A 16,065-nucleotide genomic window follows, 5' to 3' on the forward strand; every position below is an offset into this window, starting at 1 on the left:
TTTATATGCCATTCTATGGGTGTTGTTTTCTTCGGATTTCTGTGTGATTATAAAATGCACTGGTTAATTTTTCAGGGGCTATTTTAAATACAGATTAGATATGACATTTTTTTGGAAGCTTTAGAGTTTTGCCACATTACATGAACTCTTTTGCCGTGGTATATTATTATCTGAGCCTCTTTTAGCCTTTTAATGCTTGAACGTTCCCTTTCTCGGCTCTCCTTTTCTCCCAGTAGAGAATGGAAATTACTACCCTTACATAACCATTTCCCAAATCTGGGCCAAGGAAGGTGATAAAGAACAAATTCCTTTGTGATTTCGAACATTTTATAGATGTGTCTTAGGACCTTTTGATAACGGTGTGCTTGTTATATTTTTCAGCTTGCTTTGACGAGATCAAGTTCTTTAGGTGACTTTTCCTGGTCTCAAAGGTAAAGAGATTCATATATTTTTTGTTCTCTTACCAGCATGCACTAACACACACACACACACACACACACACACGCACACACGCACACACACACACATGCACACACACATAGTCTTAAATACTACAGTTTACCTGAATGTCAGCCATCTGTAACTGTGACAGTTACTTCATGATAAGAACGTGCCAAGTGTGAAACTTTGATCTTCATGTGTATTTCTACTTTATTATTACAGAAAGCTCATTACTGTGGAAAAACAAGATAATGGAACATTTGGATTTGAAATTCAGGTGGGCAGTTTTCTATTTTCCAGATTTTATTTTATTTTTTTTAAAAGATTTTATTTATTTATTTGACAGAGAGAGACACAACAAGAGAAGGAACACAAGCAGGGAGAGTGGGAGAGGGAGAAGCAGTCCCCCTGCTGAGCAGGGAGCTGGATGTGGGACTTGATTCCAGGACCCTGGGATCATGACCTGAGCTGAAGGCAGATTCTTAATAACTGAGCCACCCAGCCACCACTCAATTTTTCAGACTTTTCATGAAGAAAGTAGCTCTGATAGTTTGATATTAGCAAAGAAAGAGTGAAGTCAGGATTAGAGAGTGATGAACACTGTGACTTTTATTCAATGTGCTGTGGTTTGTTTGGGGTAGTTTCTCAGGATGCTAGGTATCATCAAGGAAGGAAAACTTCGAAGCAGTTGAAATAAAACCTTGAGATATGCTCACCTTCTTGTTCTCAGTTGCTTTAGTTTTCCTGTAAGTCTACCGATCGGAAATGCTTGGTATCTACCAGGTCTCAAATGAGAAAGTGAAGGACTCTTTACAAATGTGCATTTTTTTAAAAAAGGATTTTATTTATTTATTTGACAGAGAGAGAGAAAGAGAGAAAGAGAGAGACCACAGGCAGGCAGAGAGGCAGGCAGAAAGAGAGGGGGAAGCAGGCTTCCTGTTGAGCAGAGAGCCAAACACGGTGCTCGACCCCAGTACCCCGAGATCATGACCCGAGGCTTAAGGCAGAGGCTTAACCCACTGAGCCACCCAGGTGCCCCCGGATGTGCATTTTTATATATTTGCATTTCATATATGTTTTGCATCATCATTTTTATACTGTATATGAGATTTTAAATCTATACTTTCGTATTCAAGAAATACTTGAAAGCATGTAAATTTGTGTGTATGAGGCTGCATGTATTCATATCTATCTCCTGTTACATTTGAAATACTGAAGCTTTCATCTCAGATATACAGAAAAAAATTTGGACTTTTTTTTTTTTTTAAAGATTTATTTATTTTGAGAAAGAGAAAGAGAGTATGTGTGTGCGTGAACAGGAAGAAGGGTAGAGGGTGAGGGAGTGTGACTCCCAAGCAGACTCCATGCTGAATGTGGAGCCCCATGTGGGGCTCAGTCTCACAACCCTGAGATCATGACCAAGCTGAAACCAAGAGTCAGAGGCTTAACCGACTGAGCAACCCATGTGCCCCTGGAGTTTTTTTCTTAATGACAACACCTTACAATTATTATTTGAAACAATTTAGAAAAGTTGGGTTTACTTGCATGTTGTCTCATGCTCTAGGATGTTCCTAAGAGTCTTTATAGGTTTCTATTTCTAATAGCCTAAGAATTTCATTTTCATTTTCTCATTTGCTCTCTGCTCTTTCATGGCCATATGTGTAAAGATGGTGAATCAGTTCAAATGAAGCCTAATACAATTAAGTGCAACAGTACTAGCTTAAGTATTATTATTTTTTTTCTTCTATCTTTTGCATTTCTTTTAGGCATCTTTTGCATAATCATACTTTTACAGTGCATATCAGCTTTTAGGTCTTAGCTTTGATGCTGCTTTCAGAAAATTTTTGTGACTGAATATCAACCTCCAAATTGGAAAATCGGTGTGTATTTGAAGATGAGGAACAGGAAACAGTGAAGTAAAATATGTGTTCTGAATAAAGAAACAGAATGAGGAGGGAGAAGGCTGCAAGAGGAAGAAAGATACTTTCTACTTTCTTTTCTTTTCTTTTTTTTTTTTTAAGATTTTATTTATTTATTTGATAGGCAGAGAGAGATCGCAAGCAGGCAGAGAGGCAGGCAGAGAGAGAGGGGAAAGCAGGCTACCTGCTGAGCAGAGAGCCCGATGCAGGGCCCGATCCCAGGACCCTGAGATCATGACCTGAGCTGAAGGCAGAGGCTTAAGACACTGAGCCACCTAGGCGCCCTACTTTCTATTTTCTGAACTATTCTACTTTTAAATTTGGTGTAATCTGTAATTTTTCTCTCAGGGTTTAGAAGCATAGTACTCTCACTTATTCCCCATTTGCACGGAACACTCTTTTTCCATTGGAGAGATGTAGCACTCTTTGTGACTGCTTCTTTTTAAATGAGAATTATCCACAGGATGTGTAGCAGTTGCTACTGGAGACAGGATCAATGACCACTCACGTATTCTACTTAGTGTGACAAATGGGGATCTTTTTTCTCATTCTTTTGTGATATATGTCACTGTTTCCCTGTGTTTCTCCCCCAAACCACAAATGCCGACTCTACATGAAGCAAGAGTCACAACTATCCGTAGTGGACAGCAGGCTGCAGCACCTTGAACCTTTGTAGGTCAACGCTGAGCTGATGATTTCACTTCAGAATTGCAGCATGTGCCAGGGAAGCAGGAACCCTCTCCTGTGCCAATTCCCATTTAGAGTGTGCTTTCCATTGCCAGCTCTGCCCCCTAATCTAGTCTTTAGCAGTCCTCAGATTTGAAGTTGCCACCAAGTGGGGGAAATGCCCTGGGAACCTTTGGAAGACCAGATAGAGCCATAAGTACTCCTATTGAGTGCCCACTGTTAACATGTATTTGGGTTCTGGTCTCCCAAGTGAAGGGCATGTTGGAAAAGAAACAAGTGCACCTCCTCTTTGAATTTCCATGGGTGCTAGGTTTATACTGCTGATGAGAATCACATGGTATGGTAGCAGACAAACATCAGATTCCCACATATCAAGTTCATACTCTCTCAGTGCTGCCCTGTGGGGTTTTTAGGAGTTTCAATGAAATAACACATCTTAGAAATTACTGAGTAATGTGCCCGGTACCAGTAGATCAGCCAATGGCAGGCGTTGCATGAAGGTCACTGGGCCTGAGGGAGTGCAGTGTGACTTTTGTACCTCTAAGAAATTAGAGGCGATTGTTATGTCACTGGCTTCTAAAAATGGGACCCAGAAGACCGGGTGAGAGAGAGGGAAATTATTTCTACCCATAACATTGGGTGCTCTGCCTTTTCTTCTCCATCCCCAACCCACACATTTTACACTGCTTGCAAATGTTGGGTCGGTGGCTCCGGGAATGCAGGAGAAACAATAGAAATGACTGCAGGGCCGCCATCTTCCAGGTCCCCTCCCCCACTTTCCTAATCCTTGACTCTCCCGCCATAAGGACGTATGCCCAGGTCACGTCTCCACAAGTGTGGAGTCTCTACACTCCACAAGTCTCCACAACCCGATACCTACGCAAGAAACTGGAACATCAGGACTCCCCCAACCCTCCAATCCCCAAATACCGTACCTTATATGGCTGTGAGAACCTATTCCCTGTCTTAACCCAGATAAAAGACCCACTCGACACCCGGTGCGATTTCCCCAACTCTCCTCTTTGGCGGCACCTTGACCGAGGGCACCTTTAATAAATTTTGCCTTGTGCCTACCTCGCCTGGTGTCGTGTTTATCTCACCTGTAAAACCTTATAGCAAACATATGAGCCAACTGTGTAAATCAACACATTTGCCCGCCCTCTACTCTGGACCTAGAGGGTAGATGCTCACTGCTAACAAGATTTGCTATAACAGTGGTTTCCCAAAGGAGTGACTGTTAGAGCTTTGGCCCATGTACCCCATGAACCGGATTGCCTTTCCATTCCTGGAAGTGTCCAGGCTCTAGCAAGAACACTTCCTGGCAGCAAAGCTGTTTAAGAGGTCTCTGCTATAGATGGGAAGTATATTAACTGATCTTTAAAAGGTTCTGTCTACCTTTACGATATGGGGGATTCAACATGCCTTGCAGAGAGAATAGAAATTTTTTCGGTGTTAACAAACTCAAGTTTCTAGGAGTTGCTTGCATATGATTGACTTCTGGTTCTGGAGCCTGTATGTATAATAAGAAGGAACGAACATCAGTCATTAACTTCTCCACAAGGAAGCGGTGCTGTAATGTGGTTTAATTTTAGGAATCACATTACTTCACTCAGGTGCTGATTTTGATTCTCAGTGGAACGAGGTTTTATAACTTAAATGTGTGAAAAAGGCAAATATGTTTGTTATAGGTCATTGGGCCACTCTGTCTAGCAATATTTATGCAGTATTCTTGGTACACTTTGACACAAAAACAAAAACCAAAACAAGGTGCTTTTGCCAAACTGAGGCAAGAGATGAAGCATAAGTTTTTATAATCTGGTTGGGGGGCTAATGAACGGGTGAGTATTCAGGGTAGGCATAGCAGAAAGCACTTAGACAAGAAGGTAATCACGTCAATTATAGTACTTTTGGAAAAATGCAGGGCAGATTGTCATTATTTGCAGAGCTCTGATTTAAAATAATTATTGTTGGCATATCTCCCTTCCTGGATGTGTAGTGTTCCATATGCTGCTGTAATGAGTGCTTTAGCTTGGGAGAAATACACAGAGATTTTTCTCTTTGCTTTTGGCTAGTATTGTTTTATCCCATTGGGAAATAAAAAACCTGATTTTTCTTTTTTTAAGATTTTTATTTATTTATTTGACAGACAGAGAGTGTGAGCACAAGCAGGGGGGAGATGCAGGCAGAGGGAGAAACAGGCTCCTTGCAGGGGTCGATCCTAGAACTCTGGGATCATGACCTGAGCCCTTGAGCCAAAGGTAGACGCTTAATGACTGAGCCAGGCTCCCCAAAACCTCATTTTTGTTAATAGATATATAATAATGAGAGCACCAGGTGGACTTTTAGGCTTGAACATACATAATCTTGAATCAGAGTGACCATGAATGGCGTGGAGGAGTGTCAGGCAGAAGAAGAGGCAGAAGCACACTCCCCGAGGAGTAGGGAGCCCCATGGGGCTGGATCCTGGGATTCTGAGATCAGGACCAAAGCTGAAAGCAGATGCTTAACCGACTGAGGCACCCAGGTGCTCATCCCCCCCCCCCCCCACCCTTTTAATGGATAGGGCTGGCTACAGATTGCACTATAGAATTTCAAGTTTGGTATATTTGTTTCAGTTCATATTCAAGAAAGCCTTTCCAAATTGTTCTTGGTACTTACCTATTATACTGCTTAAGGAAATCAATACCATTTTATTTTTTGACACGTAGATTTTGAGTTTTGAATAGTAATTATGTATCACTTTAATTTTTACAGACTTACAGGCTCCAGAACCAGAACTCGTGCTCCTCAGAGATGTGCACTCTGATTTGCAAAATCCAGGAGGACAGCCCGGCACACTATGCGGGCCTGCAGACTGGTAACTTGTAATTTTGCTTGTGTTAGGAATTATTTAAATGGCAAGAAAAATGTTATGATGTCAAAGGTTGTGATATGATTGCTGCTGCGAATTTTCTTCACTCCTTCATGTTGCTAGAGTTTGGGGCTTGCTTCTTTTATTTGGATGTCAGGAGGGGTTATTTAAACAACTGTTCTAACAACTCACTTTTCTTGGCATCTCCCAGGTGATGTCCTTGCAAATATCAATGGCGTGAACACAGAAGGCTTTACCCACAAACAAGTTGTTGACCTGATCAGATCTTCGGGAAACCTGCTAACGTAACTATACATCTGCTTCCTTTAGGGGCTTCAAAAATGTTATGGTCTCTCATAATGCCTGTTGAGTGAATGAATAGGCTTTTGTTCAGGATCACAAGAAGGGAGGCCATGCACCATAGCTTTGGGACTGGGTACAGATATTCTTTATCAGTTCCTTTTGTTTCTCAAGGCTTCCTCAAATTTGAACATACTGTCAACATCTGAAGTCAGAGGACATCAATAGCTCAAACGTCTGTGTGGGAGGGATAGCATTTAGAAAATTTATTTTTTTATGTCAGATTCAATGAAACTGGCACACATTCTCTTTGGTCAGAGAGGAACTGGTCCAATTTCCATGTTTGATACAATCTTGTGGTTAGAACAAATGAAAGGTCAGAAGGGCTGAAGTTTTTATTCTGATACCACAAGCCCATTGTTTTTCTTTTCTAGTGTCCCATTTGGAAGGAAGGAAAAAGTCTGCTCAATCCTTTCTGCCCTGTAATACACACATTCACACCTACTAATATTCCAGACTTACTAATAGGAGAGTGGCCTCCTCAACTAGAGATTTGACTGACTTTTCCACCATACCATCCTTAGAACCTAGTAAGACTTCAGTAATTAGTAGAAAGATGGAATTTGCTCAATCATTTAAATGATATTTATTGAACAAAAACTATGTTCCCAGCTTTGCGATAGGCTTAGGAGAGACATGGGCAAAACTCTTGTACTGCTTTATTGATTGTGGGAGGAGATGGACAAGGAAAGCCTCTAGAAGAAGTAATCTTGATATTTCAATTATGATAATCACTGTTAAAAAAGTAAAATAAGGAATGGGATAGAATACTGAGTAAGAGGACTGCTGTGTAGTTTAGGTGTTGAAAGGGATCTTATCTGAGGAGAGGAAATCTGAACTGAGACCTAAAGAAAGAGAAAGAATAGTCATGTGAACTCCTGCTGAAAGTGTTTCAGGCCAAGAGGAAGGTCTCTGAACTCTCAAAATGGGCTTGGCATGTCCAAGAGAGAGAGACAACCAGTGTGATGGGTCTTGTCGGGCCAAGTAGTTTAGGATTTATTCAGCCCAAGGGTCTTGCATTACCTTCTTCATTCTTCTCAGCCACCTTGTGAGGTTAGTTTTATTTCTCTTTCTAGAGAAAGCGACTGAAGCTTAAGTTAGGTAGAGTAGAGATCAGTGATCTAGTCAGTGACTGGGCTAGGATGTGGCCAACTGCTCTGGATGCCAGGATCCATTCTCTTCAGCTGCCCCACAGTTGCTCCTTGCAAGCTGCCCATAGAAAATCTGTGGGATGCTTGTCAGTGATCCTAGTCTAAAACTTCAGAGATGCTCTGGGTGTGTGTGGGAGTAGTTTTGAAAGATGACTCGTGATAGTAGAGGACTTAGTCCAACTCTGGATCTTATGAGTTCAGGGTAGAGGATGGGTGTGCCCTTTGCTCCAGAGAAACGAATCTGTGAGGTTGGAGCCATGTAGAATCCAAAGGGAAAAGGTAGCAGTTAGAGTCAGAAAGCTACGTTCCAAATGGGTGAAGTGGGCAGAATGCAGGGATATAATTAAGGAATAATGGAGGGAGACGAAAGGAGATACAGAGATCAGGAAAGTGAGAGACATCTGTCTAAATACTGAAGAGAACAACCGATGTGTGCCTGTGGCTCTGCGCATAGACTTCTGTTGCTTGGGCGGTCAGATGGGCAGTTGGAGTCCTACTGAAACAGATTCACAGGATCCTCACCAGTGCCCAGAGACAAGACCACCCTCATGAGAAAGCTGACAAAATCCTGGCTTGCATTATCATCTCATTATCTTGGGAATGATGTTATTAGAAATAAAGAAAAACAGGTCTTGGTGTTTCATGCTATTGTTTTACCATGACTTAAAAATTTCTGCATCTTAATATAATATTTACAGCTTACTTATCAGATGGAATTTGAACCATTATTTTAAAAATGCCTAGGTGTGTGACTCACACATGAAATTTGTTATCTTATTCAGATTGCTGACTTAATAGTCAAAATAAAGGCATCAGCATGAGCCCACAAAATAAATCAAATCCGTCAGGATAGAACAAGTCTTTTTATTTTTAGAAAGACATTTGGTGTAGGAAGAAATGAACACCTTTAAATTGATAATTCTGGGATTGAAGTTTATAAACTTGAAAGGTTCTGAGATGTGAGAATGATACGAAGGTTATTATCTATAGTTGTTCTGGCTCTGTTTCTTCTAGTTGACAAATTAAGACAATTTACAGAGGTACAGTTTCTTAGAATCCTAGGAAAGAAGGAACTTTTTCCCTTTTCCAAGAAATGGCATGATGATTATACTGTTTGCAGATCCCTATTATATGTTGTTTCGTTGCTGGATCCCTCATGCTTAGCACGGGGTCTAAAGTCTGGCACATTGTAGATGCCCGGGAAGTAGTCACTGAATAAAATAGGTGATTTCAGTCAGAGCCCAAAAGGATAAATTCCAGTAGAGAACAATAGTCATTGCCATGTAGTGGCGGCTATAAAACAAGCTGTAGTTTACAAGTTAGCCAACATCTTTTCTTTCAACCACCCTCTCTAGGGGATTTTTGTTTTGTTTTGTCTTTTTTGTTGTGTTTTGTTTTGTTATTTCCTTTCCCTTCATATTGTCAGAAGATTCGGCCTAGGTCCAGATACTTGAAGTGCCGTGGGGATTATAACATTTATGTTGCTTTTTAAAGTATAGTCTGCTCTCCAAGTATAGTACTTCATAAGGATGGTACTTGTTTGAAAGGATCACTCATGCTGCTCCTGTCCCCTACCCCCTTTTTTTTCTTAAAACAGGATAGAGACTCTTAATGGAACAATGATTCTCAAGAGAGCAGAGCTTGAAGCAAAGCTGCAAGTTTTAAAGGTAATTTAATTTAACACAGTAAGACACACTTTTCACCCTTGAATGTGTGAGTGATAGAATAAAAATGTATTTGACGGATTGAAATAGCCCTTGAAGATGAAATGTCGTGATGAGTCTAAACTGCTGAATTATCAAGAGCAAAGCAATTACCTTCACAGGAATATTCAATTCCACAAACCAGCGCAAATCACTTTCTTCCTTCCTCCTTCTGTGTTTCTAGGAGGCTCAGGAAGGCAACAGGAAGGCACATCACTTGAAGAACTTTTCACTAATGCACCTGTGATCTCTCTTGATTTATATTTGGGGGGGCGGGGAACAAAGGAGGAGTTGCTGGTTTTTCCTTGCTTTTTCCGTGCTGCAAGTGTGCCTGAGGGCCTGGAAGCTTTGCTTTTCCATTGTCCTCTTCTGGATCCTTCTGCCCTGCATCATTCTTCCTACAAAAATCATGTCCCCTCTGCTCCTGTGGCTGTCCCTGAATCAACTTTCATTGGCAAACACGCAATCAGCTTTGAAGTGGAAAAAATGAAGTTTCCGGGGGATAGTACACAATGCAGAGAGTTCAGAGAAAATTCCCTGAGAAGGCTTTTTGAGGGTCTTGAAAATCTTGGTTTGCTAGACTGGTGAGGCTCTGCCACGCTGTGAAGTGCAGACCCTCATTCGTGTGCCTTTGAGTCATGATCCTGTAGACTCCATGACCTCTCTTTTTCCCAGACATCTCCTCTGCGTGGCACTGAGGTGGCCAGGCCCCAGCGCTTACAGGCAGGCTGCGCAGTTGGACTGTGTTTTGCAATAGTTGGCATTTATGAATTTTCTTTATGAAGTATGCATTTCTTAATTATTGAGCCCACGAGGGTAGAGTTACTACGTCATCTTTTATCTTGTATTCTTCTTCCCCTCATACCTAGTTCATCGATGAGCCCTGTTTCCTTTTGCGTCAATACTGATTTTATACTCTTGTCATTTTACTTGTCCTTTGGATATTTTGAATTAATTTGTAAAATTCCTTGAAAGTTTCCTCTGTTCAGAGTTTGATAGGAATTGACATTTATAGAATAAATATCAATCGACGCCTTCATGGTTTCACCTTTCCTACTTCAAACACAGGATCCTGACCTCTTAATTTAGGTCTTTTATGTACTTCAAAAACATTTTATCTTTTCTTTATACACTTTTATGTAGCTTTTATTATGTTTATTCTTAGGTGCCTTTTAAGTTTTTCTTGCTACAATAAACATGATTTTTTAATTTTCAAAGCTCTCTTAATTTGTCGCTATTAATTTTTGTGTAAATTTTTAAATCCTATAGTCTTGCTGAACTCTACTCCAGTGTTTGTAGATTCCCTTACAGATTTTTTCATAGAGGCATAATATCTGCAGATACTGAAAGTTTTGCCCCCTTACCCCTGGTTATTCAACTACAGTTGATCCTTGAACAGCACAGGTTTGAATGCTTGGGTCCACTTATATGAAGTTTTTGCTCTTTTATAAATGAGGTCTGACATTGCAAATGTATTTTCTCTTCCTTGTGATTTGTTTAAAAATATTTTCTTTTCATTAGCTTACTTTCTTGTAGGAATACAGTACATAATATAACATAAAAAAATCTAAAAAAAAAAAAAAAACTGTGTTAATCAACTATTTATGTTATCAGTAATGCTTCCAGTCAACCTTAGGCTATATTAATGAAGTTTTTAGGGAGGCAAAGTTATACATGGATTTTTGATGGTGCAGGGGTCAGCACCACAAACCCCTGTATTATTGAAGGGTCAACTCTATAATTAATTTTTCTTCTCTTACAACATTGATCAGGATTCCTACAAATAGTGATAATCTTATTCTTGACTTTAAAGGGAATGCCTCTAACATTTTATCATTAAATTTTTGTATGGAATAAACAGGGCTTCGTATTATAGGCAAGTTTTAAAACTGTCAAAACTGAATTTGTTTTTACAAAAAAAGACAGTATTAGTGAGGATCTTTTTTTTTTTTTAAGTAAACCTGGACTTTTCACCTTCTCATGGAAAAAGGAAAGAAATGTACAAAATAAACTGGTGGTGTTATTTAAAACATAACTGAGCAATAGGTCTACATTTCATGGAATAAAGCATTCTACAAAAAACACATTTCATGTTTCTAGGCAATTTCTGCTCCTTCGGTCTTTTCTCTTGAAATTTAAAAATTCGTAGCTACCAATTTTTTCAAATGAAGTATACATTTTTCAATATACCCATCCTTGCCCAGAACATCATAAGGACATTAACATATTTAAATGTGCATCTTAAGGCCCCATCTTTCCTATTATTGCTTTACTTTGGAGAATTTTATCAATTTTTAGAATGGAAAACTATGTATTTTTGTTCTGAGTAGCTTGTAGTGAACACATATGGTAATGAATTGAATTGAAGTGCTTGCTGTTTTCTGTTTTTTCCCTCTGGGTTTACTTTCTTTTTTGCTGTAGTACTTCTTGCAAGGAAGGGTAAGCAGGGCTTTCTTTATCCAAACAAATCTTTCACTGCTCATGTTGAAGGAGAGTTTTATTAGGTGATTTAATTCTCAGTTGATGTTTTGCCTCCTTAGCCTTTTAAATGTATTGTGCCTTTGATATTTTTGCTTATGGAAGAGCTTTTATTGTTTATCCTTTGTAGGTAATCTGCATTTTCTATATTTTCTTCCAAAAGTTTTAGGGTTTTCCTTTTTACACTTAAGTCCTGGATTTGTCCAAAATTGATTTGTATGTGTGGTATGAGAGGATTTTCTTTAATTTCCATATCAATACTCAGTTCTCCTAGTACCATTTCTTTTAGTCCTTCTTTTCCTCCAAAATGACTTGCAGAGAAGTTTCTGTTTTTAAGCAAGTTTCATATATGCATGGATTTTGTTATAGGCTCCATATTCTGATCCATTGTTACTCTTAAACTCAGTTATTATACCTTTGTAATAAATGTTGGTATCTGGTTGAACAAACCCTCCAGGTTATTCTTAATTCTTTTGATCATCTATATAAATTTTAGAATCAGATTATCAAGTTCTATAAATAAATTTTGGAATTTTGATTGATACTACATTTTGTATAGCTAGCTTAATTTGAAGACTTAACATCTCTATAGTATTGTGTTTTCTTAGTGATGGACGATCTCACCATCTTTTTTTTTTTTTTTTCCCATGCCCCCACTACCTTCCCCTTCCAGCAACCACCAGTTCTCTCTATTCATGAATCTGTTTCTGCTTTTTTTGTTTGTTTGACTGGGGGTAGTTTTTTTGGTTTTGCATTCCACATGAAAGTGAAATCATACGGCATTTGTCTTTCTCTGACTTATTTCACTTAGTATAATACCCTGGAGGCCCATTCCTGTTGACACAAATGGCAAGATTTTATTCCTATTTATGGTTGAGGAATATTCCATTGTGTATGTATACCACATCTTTATCCCTTCCTATACTGATGGACACTTAGGTTGCTTATATACCTTGGTTATATTTTTAAGTGCTACAATAAACTTAGGAGTGCATATATCCTTTTAAATTAGTGTTTCTGTTTTCTTTGGATAAAAACTCAGTAGTGAAATTATTAGATCATATGGTACTTCTATTTTTAATTTTTTTAAAATATTTTATTTATTTATTTGACAGAGAGAAATTACAAGTACACTGAGAGGCAGGCAGAGAGAGAGAGGAGGAAGCAGGCTCCCTGCTGAGCAGAGAGCCCGATGCAGGACTCGGTCCCAGGACCCTGAGATCATGACCTGAGCCAAAGGCAGCGGCTTAACCCACTGAGCCACCCAGGCGCCCAATTTTTTGAGGAGACTCCATACTGTTTTCCGCAGTGGCTGCATCAATTTGCATTCCCACCAATAGTGCATGAGTATTTTTTTTTCCACATTCTTGCCAACACTTGATATTTCTTGTTTTTGATGCTAGCCATTCTGACAGGTATAAGGTGATATCTTATTGTGGTTGTGATTTACATTTCCCTGATGATTAGTGATGTTGAATGTCTTTTCATGTATCTATTAGCCATTTGTATGCCTTCTTTGGAAAAATGCCTATTTAGGTTCTTTGCCCATTTTAAATGAGATTATGTGGGGTTTTTGATGTTGAGTGGTATATAGTTTGGATATTAATCCTTTATTGGATATATTATTTGCACATATCTTCTCCCATTCCATAGGTTCCTTTTTGCTTCAGTGATGTGCAAAACTTTTAGTTTTGTTGTAGTCCCATGGTGTATTTTTACTTTTGTTTTCCTTGCCTGAGGAAACATACCCAAAAATAGTTTTTAAGACCAATGTCCAAGAGATTGCTGCTATGTTTTCTTTTAGGAGTTGTATGGTTTCATGTCTCACATTTAGGTCTTTAATCTATTTTGAATTTATTTTTGTGTATGGTGTAAGAAAGCAGTCCAGTTTCATACTTTTGCATGTAGCTGCACAGTATTTCCAATTAATGAAAAGACTGTTTTTCCTTCATTATATATTATTAACTCCTTTGTCATAGATTGATTATCCATTAAGTGTGGGTTTGTTTCTGGGCCCTCTATCCCTATTCATTGATCTATGTATCAATTTTTGTGCCAGTACCAAACTGTTTTGATTACTTTGGCTTTGCAGTATGTCTTGAAATCTGAGATTGTGACACCTTCAGTTTCATTGTTCTTTCTCAAGACTGTTTTGTCTTTTTGGGGTCTTTTGTGGTTTCATACAAATTTTAGGATTATTGCTCTAGTTCTGTAAAAAATACTACTTGGATTTTGACAGGGATTACATTGACTCTGTAAATTTCTTTGGGTAGTATGGACATTTAAATAATATTAATCCTTCCAGACCATGGGCATGGTATATCTTTCCATTTGTTTGTATTGTCTTCAGTTTCTTTCATCAGTGTCTTATATTTCTCAGAGTACAGATCTTTTCACCTCCTTGGTTAAAGTTTTTCCTAGATATTTTATATTTTTTGGCGTACTTATAAATGTGATTGTCTTCTTAATTTCTCTTTCTGCTACTTCATTATTAGTGTATAGAAATGCAATAGATTTCTGTACTTTAATTTTGTATCCTGCAAATTTACTAAGTTTATTTATTAGTTCTATTAGGTTTTTGGTTGTATTATTTATGGATTTCTATATATAGTATCACATCATCTACAAAAATTGACAGTTTTACTTTCTCCTTAATCAATTTGGATTCCTTCTATTTCTTTTTCTTGGCTGACTGCTGTGGCTAGAAATTCTAGTACTATGCTGAATAAAAGTGGTGAAAGTGGACATCCTTGTCTTCTTCCTGATCTTAGAGGAAAAGTTTTCATAATTTTAACCATTTTTAATTTTTTATGTCTTTCAATAAAGTGTTATACTTTTATGCGAATAGATACTATACATTTCTCACTAGATGTATTCTTTTCTACTCATGATTTTTGTTCATACTATAGTTTCTTCATAAAAACAATGAAAGTTTTGATTGAGGTTGATGTATAGATTTGTAAAACCAATTTTATGCTGTTATTCAAAGTATAGGATTCAAACTATTTCTAAACTATATAATTTCTAACAAATTATCTGTAGATTATTTGGGGTTTTCTGTGAAGATAATAACTGTTAAGGATGACATAAAATTCTCTCTCTTCACTCCACTGGGTAGGGCTTACAAAACAGTGATGAATAGAAACTATAATTATAGGCATCCTTGTTTTGCTTTTATTTTAAAGGGAATTTCCACTTTTTCCCATCAGGAATGAGCTCTATGAATATACTTTTCAGATTTGAGATGTTCTCTTCCATACTAAATTTCCTGGTAGTTTTTATAGTGTTTGTGTATTGAATTTTATCAGACACTTTTTTGGGCATGTGTTATTCTTGTTTATTTATTTTAAAAATATCTGTCAATATGGTGAATGACATTTAAAGATTTTCTAATGTAAAACCACCTTTGCATTTCTAGAACAATTCAAACTGATCATAATTTATACTTGTTTTTAATAATTATAGATTTGATTTGCTAATATTTTCTTTTGGAATTTTTTTAATTTTTTTATTTTTTATAAACATATATTTTTATCCCCAGGGGTACAGGTCTGTGAATCGCCAGGTTTACACATTTCACAGCATTCACCAAAGCACATACCCTCCCCAATGTCCATAAATGCACCCCCTTCTCCCAAACCCCCTCCCCCCAGCAACCCTCAGTTTGTTTTGTGAGATTAAGAGTCACTTATGGTTTGTCTCCCTCCCAATCCCATCTTGTTTCATTGATTCTTCTCCTACCCACTTAAGCCCCCATGTTGCATCACCACTTCCTCATATCAGGGAGATCATATGATAGTTGTCTTTCTCTGCTTGACTTATTTCACTAAGCATGATACGCTCTAGTTCCATCCATGTTGTCGCAAATGGCAAGATTTCATTTCTTTTGATGGCTGCATAGTATTCCATTGTGTATATATACCACATCTTCTTGATCCATTCATCTGTTGATGGACATCTAGGTTCTTTCCATAGTTTGGCTATTGTGGAAATTGCTGCTATAAACATTTGGGTGCATGTGCCCCTTCGGATCACTACGTTTGTATCTTTAGGGTAAATACCCAATAGTGCAATTGCTGGGTCATAGGGCAGTTCTATTTTCAACATTTTGAGGAACCTCCATGCTGTTTTCCAGAGTGGATGCACCAGCTTGCATTCCCACCAACAGTGTAGGAGGGTTCCCCTTTCTCCGCATCCTCGCCAGCATCTGTCATTTCCTGACTTGTTTATTTTAGCCATTCTGTCTGGTGTGAGGTGATATCTCATTGTGGTTTTGATTTGTATTTCCCTGATGCCGAGTGATATGGAGCACTTTTTCATGTGTCTGTTGGCCATCTGGATGTCTTCTTTGCAGAAATGTCTGTTCATGTCCTCTGCCCATTTCTTGATTGGATTATTTGTTCTTTGGGTGTTGAGTTTGCTAAGTTCTTTATAGATTCTGGACACTAGTCCTTTATCTGATATGTCGTTTGCAA

General features: G+C 38.3%; 1 protein-coding gene across 4 annotated transcripts in view; it reads left to right on the forward strand.

The window, feature by feature from the left end:
• The window catches only part of CYTIP (cytohesin 1 interacting protein), an 82,435-nt gene that overhangs the window by 50,653 nt on the left and 15,717 nt on the right, over positions 1–16,065 (forward strand). For all 4 annotated transcript variants that reach the window (XM_059167288.1, XM_059167287.1, XM_059167285.1 and 1 more), the window contains 5 exons: positions 382–431; positions 664–718; positions 5,802–5,904; positions 6,110–6,203; positions 9,007–9,076. In XM_059167288.1, coding sequence (XP_059023271.1) covers positions 382–431; positions 664–718; positions 5,802–5,904; positions 6,110–6,203; positions 9,007–9,076 — 372 coding nt within the window. The remainder of the gene's footprint in view (positions 1–381; positions 432–663; positions 719–5,801; positions 5,905–6,109; positions 6,204–9,006; positions 9,077–16,065) is intronic.

Source organism: Mustela lutreola, chromosome 3, assembly GCF_030435805.1.
Source record: "Mustela lutreola isolate mMusLut2 chromosome 3, mMusLut2.pri, whole genome shotgun sequence".
Taxonomy (NCBI): Eukaryota; Metazoa; Chordata; class Mammalia; order Carnivora; family Mustelidae; genus Mustela; species Mustela lutreola.